Genomic DNA, 18,157 nt, shown 5'->3' with positions numbered 1-18,157 from the left:
TGCCTTTGTAAACGTGGTCTTAATAACGTCTTTTCCCACAACTACCCCACGATCTGCCATGTCCTACAGCTCTTGTTCAAACACCCACCCCCCGGAGCAGCACTGACAAATCTTTCTATGTATTTTACAAAACACATGAACAGCACAGCATTCCAATGTTTTGCTCAACTTATTGAATTTAGCAGAGAAGGCTAAGTGAAGGAATCTAATAATGTTAAATTAGTGGATAATGACAGTCAGTATGATCACCATGCCTTGTGTTGCAGGATAACACAGATGCTTTCTACGTTGCCGACTTGGGTGAAGTCATAAAGAAACACCATCAGTGGAAGATGACATTGCCTCGAGTGAAACCTTTCTATGCTGTGAAATGCAATGATAGCAAACCAATAGTTTGGACCCTTGCTCAATTAGGGATCGGCTTTGACTGTGCCAGTAAGGTAGGATTTGGAATAATGAGCTCACTGATGCTCTTTAAATATTAAAATGTGTTAATGTATGCAACAATGGAAAATCTCCCAAACTTTGCGGGAAATGGTACCACAGCATAAAAGCCAGGACCAACAGGCTCTGGGACAGCTTCTTCCACCAGGCCAGCAGGCTGCTTAATTCATGCTGATGCAACTGTATTTCTGTTATATTGACTATCCTGTTGTATATAAAACTGATTATAAATTACTATAATTGCACGTTGCACATTTAAACGGAGACGTAACGTAAAGATTTTTACTCTTTATGTATATGAAGGATGTAAGTAATAAAGTCAATTCAATGCCTCACTATACACTCAGTGGCCATTTTATTAGATACGCCTGCTCATTAATGCAAATATCTAATCAGAGAATCATGTGGCAGCAACTCAGTGCATAAAAGCATGCAGATCTGGTCAAGAGGTTCAGTTTTTGTCAGACAAAACATCAGAATGGGGAAAAAGTGTGATTTAAATTACTTTGGCCGTGGAATGATTGTTGGTGCCGTTTCCTCTATATTCCTATTACATGTCGTGACCCATTTGCCAGATCTACTCAGTGTTGTCCTGCCACCTCTGCACTTCTCCGTGCTTCTCGTTGCCTCTGTTCCCCCACAGCTGGTTTGCTCTCGCTTCGTCCTTTCTTTTGAACCATTTCATAGCTCACTCTGCATGACGGTGCTGTCCTTGTCTCCTTGCATTGCTTCACATTTAACATTAAAGATTAGATTTATTTGTCATATATACAGTATATTGCACATATATATATAGTCAGTATTGTATCTGTCAAAGTGGAGTAGAGAGCAAGTTTGTAAATCTGGCTGGAGCAAAGCATGCTGGGAATGGTGAAGGTGGAGGTGCAGGAACATGTGGCAGAGAAGGAGTGCCAGGGGATGGAGACGGTGTGAGTGCAGACAGACCAGCCCTGAGACACCAGGCAAGGTCATCTGATTCTACACAGTTCGTTTATTGATCATTACAGAATGTCTCTCCAGTGCTTCCCGCACCCTCCCCTCTCCCTTCCCCTTCTCCTAACCATGATTCCACTCTCCCTGCCCCCTTCCCACTCTCAATCCACAACTGAAACCCATATCACAATCAGGATTATCATCACCCAAACGTCGTGATTTAAAAAAAAATGGCAGTAGTACAGTGCAATACATAAAATTTCGACAGTACTGTGCAAAAGTCTTAGGCATCCTAGCTATACCTGTGTGCCCAAGACATTTGCACAGTACTGTACTTCAAAACATACAGTGAACTGTGTTGTTTGCATTAACAACCAACAGCTTCAGGATGTGCTGGGCAGCCCACAAGTGTCACCATGCTTCCAGCAGCAATATAGCAGGCCCACATCTTATAACCCTAACCCATATGTCTTTGGAATGTGGGAGAAAACTGGAGTTCCGGGAGGAAACCCACATAGTCACAGGTAGAATGTATAAGCTCCTTATTGACGTTGGCAGGAATTGAACGTTACGCTAACCACTACGCTACCATGTTGTCCCATGTTTTGTGGCCCAAAATGATTTTGCTCTCCCTACTTTACTCTGTGGCTGATTCCTGTTCTGCCCTCATCGGATAGTTGCCCCTTTGTTCTGCCTATCTCTGCCTCTGGTTCACCCTACGTAGTCCCCTGACCCACCACCCTTATATCCCACCAAGATGAGATGGACTCTAGACCTCACAATCTATTGCCTTGTACTTCACTGTCTACATGCATGTTACTGTCACTGTATTTTCTGTGTAACTCGTTCTCTGCATTCTGTTGTTACCCTTCTACCACTTCAATGCATTGTCGGAATGAAATTAATGAATTATGGACAGTATGCAAGACAAAGCTTTCCACTGAACTTCAGTATATGTGACAATTTACCAATCAATGAACTCAGAAAAATAAAAAATATTAAAGATAACTCTCTTTCTGTCCCAACAGAATGAGATTGCGATGGTACAAGATATTGGGGTCCCCCCAGAGAGAATCATTTATGCACACCCCTGCAAGGAGAGCTCTTATATTAAATTTGCTGCCACCAATGGGATTCAGATGATGACATTCGATAACAAAGATGAACTTTTCAAAGTTGCACGGATCCATCCCACTGCGAAGTAAATGACAATTATCTCTTTCTCGTCTGAATCAGCTGATAATTTCAACTGAAATGTAGACAATATGCATCTACTTTTGATATTCTCTGTAGACACCTGTCTGAATTGTCGTTCACTTTTCATATGTCCTTCCATAGTGCTGGCCTTCATCTAGTTCTACATATTTCTCTGTTCTACAACACTATCTCCTGTGTTCCCCCTAAAACTCCAGCATTCATGGCAGAAATATTCTGGCTTGTACCCCCTTCCTTTCCAGGACTGATGAAGGGTCTTGGCCCAAACCACTGACTGTTTATAGAGCAAAAAATACATAGTGAGGTTGTGTACATCCATTCATTGCCCATTCAGAAAGCTGACGACGAAGGGGAAGAAACTATTTTAAAAATATTGAGTGTGTATCCTCAGGCTCCTGTACTTCCTCCTTGATGGTAACATTGAGGTAAGAGCACATCCTGGGTGATGAGGGTTCTTAAAGATGGATGCTGTCTTTCTGAGGCATCACCTTTTGAAGATGTCCTTGATGCAGGGGAGATTCGTGCCCATGATGGAGCTGGCTGGGTTTGCAACCCTCTGCAGCTTTTTTCCAATCCAGCGCAGTGGTCCCCTCCATACCAGATGGTGATACATCCAATCAGAACGCGCTCCACGTAATGTAGAATTTTGAGAGAGAGCTTCGTGAAATACCAAGTCTGCTGCTACTCCAAATGAAATACAGACACTCTCATGCCTTCTTTGTGATTACATCAAGTCAAATCAAGTTTATTTCATTTAACTATATACCTATATATCATCAAACGAGACATTTCTCTGAACCAGAGTGTAAAGCACAATAGTACACATAACACACAATAACTTATGAATGTTAAGATAAAACCTACAGATGGATTACACATGTATAAACAAACTAAAGCACGTTAAATAAATATTGTAAGGCACAGAACAGATTAGCCAGAGAGAATTCAAATGCAATGCAGCAGGGAGTTCAGAAGCCTCATGGCCTGAGGGAAGAAACTGTTCCCCATCCTGACCATTATTGTTTTGATGCATCAGAATCTCCTGCTTGATGGTAGAAAGTCAGAGAGGATGCTGGATGGATGGGTGGAACCCTGCGTACACATCACTCCTGATAAATGTCCCCGTGGATGTTCAGGAGGCGCCTATGACCTTCTCAGCTGTTCTCACAGTCCTCTGCAGGAACTTCTGGTCCAGTGCTTGGTTGCTCCCATACCAGATGGAGATGCAATATGTTGCGCCCAGAATAGATCCTTAGATGTTGACATGCAGGAATTTGAAATTGCTCAACCTTTCCACTGCTGATCCTTTGATAAGAACTGGTGTGTGTTCCCTTGACTCCCCATTCCTGAAGTTCACAGTCAATTCCTTCATCTTATTAACACTGAGTGCAAGATTGTTGTTGTGACACCACTCAACTAGTTGATGTATCTCTTTCGTCACCATCTGAAACTATACCTACAATAGTTGTGTCATCAGCAAGTTTATAGATGGTGTTTGAGTGGTGCCTAGCAAAACAGCCATGAGTGCAGGGAGAGTAGAACAGTGAGCTAAGCACACATCCTTGACCTCAGCAGTGTGTTCTTTGCTGAAAGATATAGCGGTTCAATCTCCTAGTAGAAATTTATTCTCAGTGGCACCGAGGGACACTAATTGTAACTCAGAGCATTCAAAGTGGATTGGGAACAGCATAAGATAGTACAGTCCTTTAGTGTAATTTGTTTTTGTTAATAAGGTTTGTTAATCTTATTTCAGTCCTCGTATGTGAGAAATCAAAGCAGGATAGGAATGGTAAGGGTCTGGGAAGCACTGAGGAACAGAGTGTGAGCTCCTTTTCACCACATCCTACAGCAAACAACAGAGTGGATCAATCAGAAGCACATTTATTTTCCTTGCAGCAAGGGGAGACTAGCACCGCACAAGTGCCGATGACAGCCTCCAAAAAAAAACAGACAGCATAGTCACTCCTTTATACACAAGTGCAGCTAGCCAGACCTCAATTCAAGGGAAGGGTACATGCTGTCCTTCTGCTTCTTCAGTGTGTTTGGCATTCTTCCAGTAATACATGTGCTGGTCTGTAGTTTGTCAAGGATTCAGGTTTATTCAGCATAATGTTACACAAATATTATCAACAAATCACTCTGGTACAATACAGGTTCCATTCTGTGACAAACAAAAATGCCATTTAGTTACTATCAGTACATTTCCACATTAGTGACTGAGAAATAAAGTACATATTGAGTGGAAATGGTGTCACAGGTAAACAGGGTGGTGAAAACTGTGTATGACACAATGGCCTTCTTGAGAACATAAGAAATAGGAGCAGGAGTCGGCCATCTGTCCCATCAAGCCTGCTCGGCCATTCAATAAAATCATGGCTGATTTGACCATGGACATTTCCACCTACCTGCCTTTTCCCCATAACTCTTAATCCCCCTGCTGTGCAAAAATGTATCAAACCTTCTTTTAAATATACTTACTGAGGTAGCCTCCACTGATACATTGGGCAGAGAATTCCACAGATTCACTGTTCTCTGGGAAAAGCAGTTCCTCCTCATCTCCGTCCTAAATCTATTCCCCCAAATCTTGACGCTGTGCCCCCTATTTCTAGTCTGATATATCAGTGGAAACAACTTTCCTGTCTCTGTCTTATCTATTCCGTCCATAACTCTATATGTTTCTGTAAGATCTCCTCTCATTCTTCTGAATTCTAGAAAGTATGGTCTCAGGCAACTCAATCTTTCCTCATGGTCTAACCCCCTCATCTCTGGAATCAACCTGGTGAATCTCCTCTACATCGCCTCCAAAGCCAGTATATCCTTCCTCAAGTAAGGAGACCAGAACTGCACGCAGTACTCCAGGTGCGGCCTCACCAGTACCCTGTACAGTTGCAGCATAACCTCCCTGCTCTTAAATTCAATCCCTCCAGCAATGAATGCCAACATCCCATTTGTCTTCTTGATAGCCTGCTGCACCAGCAAACCAACCTTTTGTGATTCATGAACAAGCACTCCCAAGTCCCTCTGCACAGCAGCATGCTGCATTTTTTCACCATTTAAATAATAATCTGCTCTTCCATTTTCCTTCCAAAGTGGATGACCTCACGTTGTACTCCATCTGCCAGACCCTTGCCCACTCATCTCTCTGCAGACTCTCTGTATCTGCTGGACAATTTGCTTTTCCATTTAATTTAGTGTCATCAGCAAACTTAGATACACTACACTCTGCCGCCTCTCCCATTCGTTTATGTTTATTATGAACATCTGTTTGTCCAGCCCCCACCCTGTGGCACATCGCTCACCACTGATTACCAACCAGAGTAACACCCGTGTATCAGCCAGAGCATTGCATATAGGAATTGTTGAAGACTGTACACTGGATAACAGGAACAAGTGTGCAAGTAACTGGTGATCCCAGAGCAAAAGAATATCTACACAGAGTTATTTCCAGATGGATAATATTGGGAGAAGTCAAAATCAAGATCTGAGAAACAGAATCAATTTTATTATCACTGACATATATATAATTGAATATGTAGTTTTGTTGCAGCAGTATGGTACAAGACATGAAAAAATATAAATTACAATATTAAATAAACAAACAGATAACTGAAGAGTGTAAAAGAGCAACATTGAGGTCGTGTTTATGGACCCTTCAGAAATCCGATAGCAGAGAAGCTATTCTTACAATATTGAGTGAGAGTCTTCAGGCTACAGTACCTTCTCCCTGATAGTAGTAATGAGAATAGAGCCTGTCCCAGATGGTGAGGGCCTTCAATCTTACACACCTTCTTAAGCCTCCACCTTTTGAAGATGCCTTTGATGATGGGGAATCTTGTACCGTGATGGAATTCGCTGAGTCTATAACTAACTGAACTCTTGCGAATCTGTGCATTGGAGACTCTATACCAGACGTTGATGCAACCAGTCATAATGCTCTCCAAAGTGCATTTGTCGGAGTTTGCCAGATTCTTTGGTGACGTGCCTTCTTCGTGATTGCATTAATATGTTTGGTCCCGGAGATCCTGAGATTTGAAACTGCATACTCTTTCCATTGCTGACCCCCAAGCCTGCTTTCTAATTGTCTACTGAACAAACAAAAATGGTAAACTCCCTCTGACTTTTCAGCAGTCACACCTGTCTTCCTAATGTTGCTATCTTGACAGAATGGTTCTTCGCATTGTTGCAAATGATGCCAAGTCCCCCTTTCCCTTAAGTATGAAGTTTGGAGCAACTTTAAAAGAGTGCAGACAGCTGATGGAAAGTGCAAAGGCTTTGTGTGTGGAGATCATTGGTGTAAGGTAAAAAAAAAGTATTAATACTGAAAAACAGTTTGCAACTTTTATTCAATAGTTTATTTACAAACATGTCAAGGCAATGTCACTATTTGTGACCATGGCAATGGGAACAGCACGTGCAAGGGAATCATGGCAGTTCCAAAGTGAACACGTTGTGTAATGATGATGTCTACCAATTAAATCTTTTTTTTTTCAGTATAAATTACATTATTATTAGAGTGTAAACACAAAAAGTATAAATTTCGAAAAGTACTTTTGGCCTATCCATATCCAAATACCCAAATTGTTTTTGGCATCATCATTCCCTGTACGGTATTAGAAATGTAATGTACAATGCTTGAGTTTTAACAAAGTGCTGAACTAACAGGTAAGAGAAATAAATAAATTTTCCTTAAATATTCTTAAAAATATCAGTTGAATTCTAATCTAATGACTCTTCTTTAACCAGCTTTCATGTTGGAAGTGGCTGTAGTGAACCAGAGGTATTTGCTGAGGTCATAGCAGATTCACGCACGGTTTTTGATATTGGGGTATGTTTCTTTTGAAGTTTTATATATTGAATAATAGAAATTTTCAGAAATACAGCAGTCATAACAATGAAAGTTTCAAATATGATGAGTTAATTACAGTATGAAATACAAAATCTCCTATTTGAGAATGAGAAAGGGCAGGCGACAGAAGTGTGTGTAGGGGAACACTTTCGATCTGGTAAACAAAATCAGATTAGTTTCAGGATAGCTATAGAGAAGGGTAGAACTGGTCCTCTGGTTGAGATTTGAAATTGGAGGAAGACCATTTTTGATGGCATCAAAAAAGAAAAACAGACAGGTGCGGATTGAGAGATTATTTTTGCCAAAAGGATGCTTGGTAAAGCATTAGGATGGTTGGGAGGCCTTCAGAGATGAAATACTGAGAGTACAGAGTTTGTATGCTCCCATTAGAATAAAAGGCAATGATAACAGTTTATTTTAGGCATATTGAAACAGCTAAGAACAAAACACAACATTCTGCAGTAACTCAGCAGACCAGGCAGCATCTATGGATAAAAGTATGTTTGGGCCTATTTGAATCTGATTAATGGTGCAGTAGTGACAAACTAAAACCTAAAGTTTGGGATGTCCTTTGGTGTCAGTGATGCTTTTGTATGAATTGTCATGACAGTAACAGAAAGTGATAAGGTTTGCATGGAAAGTGCTTGCTGGTAATGAGACAACAAAGATTGGATCTTTTACATATCTTCTCCAGATGAGCCTTGGATTTCATATGAACTTGCTCGATATTGGTGGTGGTTTTCCTGGCTGTGAGGATGACAAGATTACATTTGAGGAGGTAACATGTTATGCATTAAAGTAACATTTGAGGAACAATTGATATTCAAATAGGTATACCTACTGTATGCATTTTACATATAAAATATGGGCTTGAGAGTTTTCAGAGCTGAAAAAGCAGCAGACAGGTTTCTAATTACTTTTCAGGTGTAACAGTATCACTGTCTTAAATTATATGTTTGCTCTTTAAATCCTTTGATGTAATAAAGTGAATAAGTCAATGAAACTCAACTGTATGGTCTCATGTCCTAATTGTGGCACCCCATCCCAGGTAATATCCTGGTAAATATTATCCTCTCCAGTTCAGCTAAGTCTTCATATTGTGTGGCAACCAGAAGAGTAAAAAGCTGTACGATTTTATACCATAATTAATAAAAGAAAGTACTCTGTATTCCTTCTTCAACTGCCCCATTTACCTCCGCTACCACCTTAAGGGCTCCTTCCAGTTCTACACCAAGGTTCCCTGTTCCTCAAAACTTCCAAAGGCCCCACCGATCATTCTGAGAGTCCCAAAGCGCATCATCTTGCACTTAGCAGCATTAAATTCCATCTACCACTGGTCTGCCCATCTTAGTAACTGATAAACTTGTCACGTGAAGCAGGAGATATAAAAAGCAGAGCTCAAAGTAGTACTCTCTCAATTTCTGCCTGTGCTACTCGCTCAGTGAGGGTATGAATAGGATGACCTGGCAGTTAAATGTCTGGCTGAAGAATTGGTGTAAGGGGCAGGCTTTCACATTTGGGGATTATTGGGATCTCTTCTGTGGAAGGTGTGATCTGTTCAAAAGGGCAGGTTACACCTGAACTCTGACATCTGACAAACATCCTTGGGGACAGGTTTGTTAGAGATGTTGGGAAAGGAGTTCCCACTGGGTCGGCAGAGGCATGAGAGCCAAAGGATGGTGCTGTTGGTGGGCAGGTGGATGCTATGTGTAGAGAGATTGAGGAACAACTGGCAGAGGATAGGGCACAATTGCAGTCAGTTGCATGGGTTGAAAGGTGTCTACTTTAATGCAAGAGGTATCAGGAACAAGGGTGATGAAAATAGAGCATGGATCAGTACATAGAACTACGACATTGTGGCCATTACAGAGTCTTGGCTGCCCCAAGGGCAAGAATAGCTGCTGGATGTTCTGGGACTTAGATATTTCAAAATGACCAGGGAGGTAAAAGAGGCAGAGGAAGAGGCATTGTTGGTCATAGATAGTATCACAGCTGCAGAAAGGGAGGTTGCTGTGGAGGGATTTTCTACTGAGTCTGTGTGGGTGGAAGTCAGAAACAAAGGCAGTAATCACTCTCATGGGAATATTCCATAGATTCTCCCAAACAGCTACAGAGACACTGAGGATCAGACTGGTACACAAATTTTGGAAAGGTACAAAAATAACAAGGTTGTTGCCATGGATATGATAACCAATATTATCAGCTTCCCTAATATTGATACTCCTTAGTACAAAAGTTTTGGATGGGGAAGGATTTGTTATGCTTGTGCAGGAAGGATTCCTGATACAATATGTGGTCAGGCTAAAGAAAGGAGAGGCCATACTGGACCCACTACTAGCCGATGAGCCTAGTCAGGTGACAGATCTCCTGGTGGGTGGGCATTTCAGAGAGCAACTACAACTTCCTGATGGCCTTGGACAGGGATAAGAGCAGACGCTTTGGAAAGTATTTAGTTGAGGGAGGGCGAATGATGATGCTAATCGGTAATAACCTGAGAACACAAATTGGGAATAGTTGTATTCAGGGAGACATACACAGAAATGTGGAAGTTGTTTAGGGAGCATTTTCATGGTGGTTCTGGGTAGATTTGTCCCTTTGAGGTAGGGAAAGGACGGTAAGTGAAGGAATCATGGTTGACAACAGATGTGAAATATTTAGTCAAGAAGAAGAAAGAAGCTTAAAGTTTAGGAAGCAAGAATCAGATAGGTCTCTTGCGAGTTATGAGGTAGCTAGGAAGGAGCTGAAGAATTGACTTAGGAGAGCTAGTAATGGACTCTTGTATTAACTTCATTGCTTAATACAAATTCAGTATTTGTGCTTTCTGTACAAATTCATTTATAACTACAGTGGATTCCGGTTAATTGGGACACATCAGGACCAGTACATTTTGGCCCAATTAAGCAGCTGCCCCAATTAGGAGAAGTTTCGTGAAAATAGTTTAAAAAAGATAAACTACTGTTTAACTGAATAAGAAATTATGTATGTAAATGAAATACAGAACAAATTAGAACACTACAATATCACTGCAGTTCTATAACACTACATGTTAGTTCCTAATTGTTATCGATGGAGGAATTAATCCAGTATACATTGCTGTGTCCTTTTGATACACTGTAAATGAAAAAAATCAGTGCAGACACCTCGTGCAGATAATGCACTGCTTTCATTGCCTTCCTGCATGAAGTAGTGTCAAAAATCACTGCTATTCAATTCAACATCAGCCAGCCTAAAATGAATAACATAATATAAGCAAATGCAGCTGAGGCTGTTTAAAAACTGTTGACTCTAAGCACAGTGTAGTTATTGTCAATACCTTCAAATTCCTCATAGTCCTACCTTGCAGGAGTGGTGAAAACATTTCATTTTCATTCCCAGCTGTTTCTCGCATCTCCAAGCCAGAATGATTGAAACCATAGTGAGCAAAATGGTCTTACTGCTTATTTCTTACCAACCATCAGTGACAAAAATCACTACTTTTTGAACACAAACGCACACAACTCATGCTATTTGAAAATTGTTCGCTCTAAGCACAGTGTAGTGTCTAGTGGCCATACAAGCGAATGCAACTGATGCTAATTAGAAACTGTTTGGCAACAGTCTCCTGTTCCAATTAAGCGGCATAGTGTCCCAAATTATCAAAGCGAATCTCAGCTATTTTCTCAGTTTTTGTTCTTTGCAAAATGTCCCAACTAAACAGCTGCCCCAATTGACCAGAATCCACTGCATATAAAGTGCTGGAAATTTGGTAATAATATCTAATTGATTTCTATGTTGTAGATTGCAGCAGTGATCAATCGTGCATTGGATCTTCACTTTCCTGAATCAAGTGGAGTGAATGTAATTGCTGAACCTGGCCGTTATTATGTGACATCTTCACTTATAATTGCTGTAAATATCATTGGAAGAAGAATTACTATAGATTCAACTAACTCCAATGGTAAATTCTTCCACAAATCACCAACTAGCTACGGTGATCTTCTGCACTCAATACTGTATGAGGGAATGATGGGTGATACATTCCAAAGCCTTACCACCAGAAGGAGATGTGGCAGGGGAAGTTTTGTATTCCTCACAGGCAAAGGATGGAAGATTCATGGAGATGGCTGAAATTCCTGGTCCGCTTCTTAAGACCATAGAAGTTCGGTTATTTGGCCCATCAAGTCTGCTCCACCATTCCAACATGGCTGCAATTTTCTTTTTACTACTTCACTATTTTTGTTCTCTTTTTGCAGTATTGCCCTGTATAGCTACCACAAAATAACAAATTTTACAGCATATGTCAGTAATAATAAACCTGATTCTGCTTGTCTAATACCCCTTTCTAGAAGATTATTGGGCAGCACGGTAGTGTAGCAATTTGCACAAAGCTATTGCAGCGAGGTATTGGATTTCGGAATTTAATTCCAGTGTTCCCTATATGCAGTCTCTGTACGTCCTCCCTGAGGAATGCATGGGTGTTCTCTGGGTCTTCCAGTTTCTTGCCACGGACCAAAGATGTACTGGGTAGGTGAAGAGGTCATTGTAAATTGTCCCGTGATGAGGTTAGGGTTAAAATCTGGGTTGTCGATGGTGCTCAAAGCCTATTCCACACCGTATCTCTAAATAAATAAATACTGAATCTCCCTCCACTATTGTTTCAGATGATGGATTGAAGTACATTCGTGAATTCCACTCACCAAGGTCAGAAAATAAGCGATGGAAGCCACAGACCTTGTAACAAAAAAAGCAGTGGACATACGAATGCTATCCAGTTGCAGCCTTTCACCATTCTTCTGGCTGACAGCCCATACTGGGAATTGTGTGACCAGGAAAAGTGTTTTTTCCTAACATGTGAGATTATCTCCGAAGAGTTAGCAATCACAAAGAGCAATATTTACTGTATTTATGATACAAATGCATAAAAAGCTGGTTCCACTGAATACTCTCTCTACTCACAGTTCAGGATGTGCAGACCAGCTAGCAGACATCGCCCCCATGCCGAAGAAGTCTTCAGTGTCCTGCCTAAATGACTACCATCCCGTTGCACTTACATCCATCATCATGAAGTGTTTCCAGAGGCTCATCATGAGGCATATCAAGACCCTGCTGCCCCCCTCACTGGACCCCCTGCAGTTTGCGTACCGTCCCAACCGCTCAACAGATGACGCCATTGCCACCACCCTCCACCTGGCCCTAACCCACTGGACAAAGAACACACATATGTTCGGATGCTGTTCATAGACTACAGTTCAGCATTCAACACAATCATTCCTCAGAAACTGATTGGAAAGCTGAGCCTATTGGGCCTGAACACCTCCCTCTGCAACTGGATCCTAGACTTCCTGACTGGGAGACCTCAGTGAGTCCGGATCGGGAGCAGCATCTCCAACACCATCACACTGAGCACGGGGGCTCCCCAGGGTTGCGTGCTCAGTCCACTGCTGTTTACTCTGCTGACCCATGACTGTGCTGCAACACACAGCTCGAACCACATCATCAGGTTCATCGATGACATGACCGTGGTGGGTCACATCAGCAAGAACGACGAGTCAGCTTACAGAGAGGAGGTGCAGTGGCTAACGGACTGGTGCAGAGCCAACAACCTGTCTCTTAATGTGAACAAAACAAAAGAGATTGTTGTTGACTTCAGGAGGGCACGGAGCGACCACTCCCCTCTGAACATCAACGGCTCCTCGGTAGAGATCGTAAAGAGCACCAAATTTCTTGGTGTTCACCTGACGGAGAATCTCACCTGGTCTCTCAACACCAGCTCCTTAGCCAAGAAAGCCTAGCAGCGTTTCTACTCTTTGCGAAGGTTGAGGAAAATCCATCTCCCACACCCCATCCTCATCACATTCTACAGGGGTTGTATTGAGAGCATCCTGAGCAGCTGCATCACTGCCTGGTTTGGAAATTGCACCATCTCGGATCGTAAGACCTTGCAGCGGATAGTGAGGTCAGCTGAGAAGATCATCGGGGTCTCTCTTCCTGCCATCACGGACATTTACACTACACGCTGCATCTGCAAAGGAAACAGCATTATGAAGGACCCCATGCACCCGTCATACAATCTCTTCTCCCTCCTGCCATCTGGGAAGAGGCTCTGAAGCATTCGGGCTCTCACGACTAGACTATGTAACAGTTTCTTCCCCCAAGCTATCAGACTCCTCAATACCCGAAGCCTGGACTGACACCTTGCCCTACTGTCCTGTTTATTATTTATTGTAATGCCTGCACTGTTTTTGTGCACTTTATGCAGTCCTGTGTAGGTCTGTAGTCTAATGTAGCTTTCTCTGTGTTTTTTTTTTACATAGTTCAGTCAAGTATTTTGTACTGTGTCATGTAAACCATGGTCCTGAAAAACATTGTCTCATTTTTACTATGCACTGTACCAGCGGTTATGGTCGAAATGACAATAAAAGTTGACTTGACTTGACTTGAGGATAGCCATGTTTTTTAAAATAGCAGAACGAGCCCTTTACTTTCCTTCTTAAACATTAATGTTACAAAGCTAATCTCTGAAATTCAGTACATGGATCTTATGTGTTAATTATCTTTTCTAGATGATGAGACTGAGACTAAGAAAACCATAATGTACTATATAAATGATGGTTGGCATGGATCTTTAAAAAGTAAATATCCTCCATTAAAACCAATAGCATTTAAGGTAAGGATTCACAAACATAATGTAAGAAAAATGCTATTGTCTTTTTGTAAGCACACTTATCATCTAGGCAGGCCAAATCTACAACAGCAAACTACCAGCCCATTGGTTTACTTACATTCATTAACAAGACACATATTGTTGATGTTATCAAGCATTCTTAACTCACCAATGGTCTGTCAAATAATGGCCAGAATGGGTCTCACAGGGATTATTTGGCCCCTTGTGTTATTACAGCCTAGGTCCAAACCTGGATCAAAGCTTATTTCCAGAGATGAGAGAGATTTCTATTTCCTGAGGAGACTGAGGTCCTTTAACATCTGCCGGATGATGCTGAGGATGTTCTATGAGTCTATGGTGGCCAGTGCCATCATGTTTGCTGTTGTGTGCTGGGGCAGCAGGCTGAGGGTAACAGACACCAACAGAATCAACAAACTCATTCGTAAGGCCAGTGATGTTGTGGGGATGGAACTGGACTCTCTGACGGTGGTGTCTGAAAAGAGGATGCTGTCCAAGTTGCATGCCATCTTGGACAATGTCTCCCATCCACTCCATAATGTACTGGTTAGGCACAGGAGTACATTCAGCCAGAGACTCATTCCACCGAGATGTAACACTGAGCATCATAGGAAGTCATTCCTACCTGTGGCCATCAAACTTTACAACTCCTCCCTCGGAGTGTCAGACAGTCTGAGACAATAGGCTTGTCCGGGACTTTTTCCATTTGGCATAATTAACTTATTATTTAATTATTTATGGTTTTATATTGCTATATTTCTATACTATTCTTGGTTGGTGCGACTGTAACGAAACCCAATTTCCCTCAGGATCAATAAAGTATGTCTGTCTGTCTTGGCTGAATGGGTCCTCAGAGACCTGGAGACACAGAAGGCAATGGCATCAAGGCAGGAACATTACAGCCTCAAAACATTATCCAGGGTAAATCTAGCTGTTGGTTTCCCTTCCATTTTAAGATCAGAACTGGAGATGTTTGTTGATGATAGCACACAAAGTTATTCATGCATGTATAATGGAAAAAGGTTCACAACAATCAGGCTTAGAAACAAATCTCTGGAGTTACCCAGCAACTCTGATAACTATGGAGAGTGAAATAAAGTTAATGTTTCAGGTCAATAATCCTTTATCTGGGGGCTACCTTCATGTGTAGTGGGCACACCTAAAACCTAGAGAGGCAGAACTTTACGTTAAATATGGAATATTACTTATTCCATGTCTAACTTACTGTTTAAAGACATTCATGTTAAGTCCGTGGATGGGGTGGGATTGCGTGGGTTGAGGGGAATTGTGAAAATCCCAAGTGCAAGCTACAATGTAGGTGCCCATCTAGCAATGGCAAGTCCAGTGTGCTAGATGCCATCTTCCGTAGTTTCTCAGTTCCTGGTGTGGAAAGTGTCTACAAAACTTGTACCAAGTCAAATCTCCTGCATTTGGCATTCGCAATAAACTTTATTCTGAAAATTATTTTTACGTGGATATATGGTTTTAGTAAAATTAAATCTAATTTTTAAACAGTTACTGAATATTTGTGACAATCAATATTAAGGCAGAGCCTGCCAGCTGCTAAAACCAGCTGCAGGGCACGCAGCCAGTGTTCGAGGTTCCCAATTAAAGATCATGCCCGAGACCTTACCAATACAAGCATGACCCAGGGGTAGCAACCTTTAGTTAAAGTGCAGTGGAAGATCTGCCTCAATATTTCCAATATATAACAGGTGGTAGACAAGAGGCTATTGGTACAAAGGATTGGAACCCATAAGCAATTCTTCAAGAGGATGATTAAAATGGCCATCTACTAATTATATACTAACATAAAGGACAGCAACACACACAAAATGCAGGAGGAACTCAGCGGGTCAAGCAGCATCTATGGAAAAAGAGTTAACAGTCGACGTTTCGGGCTGAGACCCTTCCTCAGGACGGAGAATGGAGGGGGAAGAGGCGAGCTGGAACTTAATTAGTGAAGCCAGGTAAAGGGTAAAGGGCCATAGAAGAAAGAATCCGATAGGATATGAGAGTGAACAAAAGGAGAAAGGGAAGGAGGCAACCCAGGGGGAGGTGAGAGGAGCTAAAGGTCAAAAATGGAAATAGAGGAAGGTGTCAGGAGGAAATTTGTCCACTGCCAGGAGAAATTAGTATTCATACCATAAGGTTGGTGGGCACCCAGGTGAAGTATAAGGTGCTGCTTCTCAACCCTGAGGGTGGTCTCGTTTTGGCACAAGAGCAGGCCATGGATCAACATGTTGGAAAGGGAATGAGAAATGGAATTAAAATGTTTGGCCACTGGTGGTGGATGGTGCAGAGGTGCTCCATAAAGCAGCCCCCCAATTTGCAACAGGTCTCACCAATGTGGAGAAAACCGATCGATGAACTCAGCAGATTCACAGGTGAAGTGTTGCCTCATTGGAAGGGACATTTTGGGGCCCTGAATGCAGGTGAGGGAAGAGGTGTATGTACAGGACAGTGCTTAGAGGGTGATTAATGGGGAGGGATGAATGTACAAGCAAACTGCAGAGGAAATGATCCCTGCGGAAAGAGGAGAACGGGAGGGGGAAGTCAAAATGTTTAGTGTTAGGATCCCTTGGCAGATGGCAGAAGTTACAGAGGATTGTGTGATGGAAGTGGAAGTAGGTAAGGATAAGAGAGTCTCTGTCACTATGAAGGCAGTGGGAAGATGTACGGGAAATGGAGGAGATGTGGGTGAGGGCAGCATCAATAGTAGAGGGAGGGAAAGCCTGTTCTTTAAAGAAGGAGGATATCTCCGAAAGCCAAGTCCTGGCAACAGATGCGGTGGAGGCGAAGAAAAGGGAAGAGCATTTTGACAGGAGATAGGGTGGGCAGAGGTATAGTCAAGATGACCGTGGGAATCAGTAGGTTTATGAAAGATGTCAGTCGACAGTTTGTCTCCGGAAATCGAGACAGGGAGATTGAGAAAGGGGAGGGAGGTGGTGGAGACGGACCAAGTGAATTTAAGGGCAGGGTGGAAGTTAGAGGTGATATTTTTTAAAAGTCCATAGAAGATGAAAAGTGTTGATAGCAATAAATGATAAAAGTGGCAACATTCAGATGACATATTTACGTTGCCCAACAATGCAATGTTTGATTATTTCCAAGTTAACAACTGACCTGATATTTACTTCCTGCAGAAAGTCAGCCCAGACCAACAACTTTTTAGCACAACACTTTGGGGACCAACTTGTGATGGCTCTGACTGTGTCATTGATCACTGCGAGCTGCCTGAGCTGGAAATTGGAGATTGGCTGCTCTTTCAAAACAGGGGAGCATACACGATCACGTTGTCAAACAAGTTCAATGGTTTTCCAGGCCCCATTGCAAACTTTGTAGTGACCAAAGAAGCCTGGTAGGAACAAATTCATTTCCTTCCCATTTGAATTGAGAATGTGATTCAGTAATGTGTTACATTTTAACCCACATTTGTTTTACACCTTTCTCTGCACACAACTGTTCAACTATACATGAGAATTAACTTGTCACTTTGTTCCCAAACAAAGGGAAATTCTCCAGAAGATAAAGAAGGAAAATCAGCATCCAACAGAAGAGCAGGTCCAAGGAGAGCTTTAATTGCTAAGAGAAGCTGAGGATAATTTTCATCAATCACCACCAACATTTAAATGTTGAACTATTCTGAATTCTCAAGTTAATTTTAAACTGCTCTCTGTCACATTTCTATTATGTTAGAAATTAATAAACTTTTAGTGTTTAGTTTACCAGAAGTTGTTCATTAAATTTCCAATACAATGACAACTTTTCCAATTTCCCTAGGATTTATTTCTCAGGTGAGGGCAAAATAAGCAGAATTCCAAAAGCATAATATTTTACCACTTGAAACGGTCATTGTTCATTCTCAATGCATCAAGGAATCAAATCAGTGTAGTAGTACGTAATAAAAACTAAATGGTGTAAATAATTATGTTAGATGTTACGTACAGTATGTGCAGAGCAAGAACGGCAATAGTGTCGCATGGTTAAACATTTTTACTGAGTCGTGTTAGTAATAGCTGTCTAACTGAGTGGGAGCTAAGAACCGATCCCATCAA

General features: G+C 41.8%; 1 protein-coding gene across 1 annotated transcript in view; it reads left to right on the top strand.

Moving 5' to 3' along the window:
• The window catches only part of LOC140713834 (ornithine decarboxylase-like), a 43,142-nt gene extending 25,678 nt beyond the window's left edge, over nucleotides 1-17,464 (top strand). The window contains exons 3-10 of the mRNA XM_073024403.1: nucleotides 267-440; nucleotides 2,406-2,578; nucleotides 6,756-6,890; nucleotides 7,336-7,417; nucleotides 8,133-8,223; nucleotides 11,223-11,375; nucleotides 13,981-14,084; nucleotides 17,246-17,464. Of these exons, the coding sequence (XP_072880504.1) occupies nucleotides 267-440; nucleotides 2,406-2,578; nucleotides 6,756-6,890; nucleotides 7,336-7,417; nucleotides 8,133-8,223; nucleotides 11,223-11,375; nucleotides 13,981-14,084; nucleotides 17,246-17,464 (1,131 nt within the window). The remainder of the gene's footprint in view (nucleotides 1-266; nucleotides 441-2,405; nucleotides 2,579-6,755; nucleotides 6,891-7,335; nucleotides 7,418-8,132; nucleotides 8,224-11,222; nucleotides 11,376-13,980; nucleotides 14,085-17,245) is intronic.
• Nucleotides 17,465-18,157: the final 693 nt, after the last annotated feature.

The sequence above is a fragment of the Hemitrygon akajei genome, chromosome 20, assembly GCF_048418815.1.
Source record: "Hemitrygon akajei chromosome 20, sHemAka1.3, whole genome shotgun sequence".
Taxonomy (NCBI): Eukaryota; Metazoa; Chordata; class Chondrichthyes; order Myliobatiformes; family Dasyatidae; genus Hemitrygon; species Hemitrygon akajei.
The sequence above is the reverse complement of the archived record's forward strand: the minus strand, read 5'-3'. Positions and strand labels throughout refer to the sequence as shown.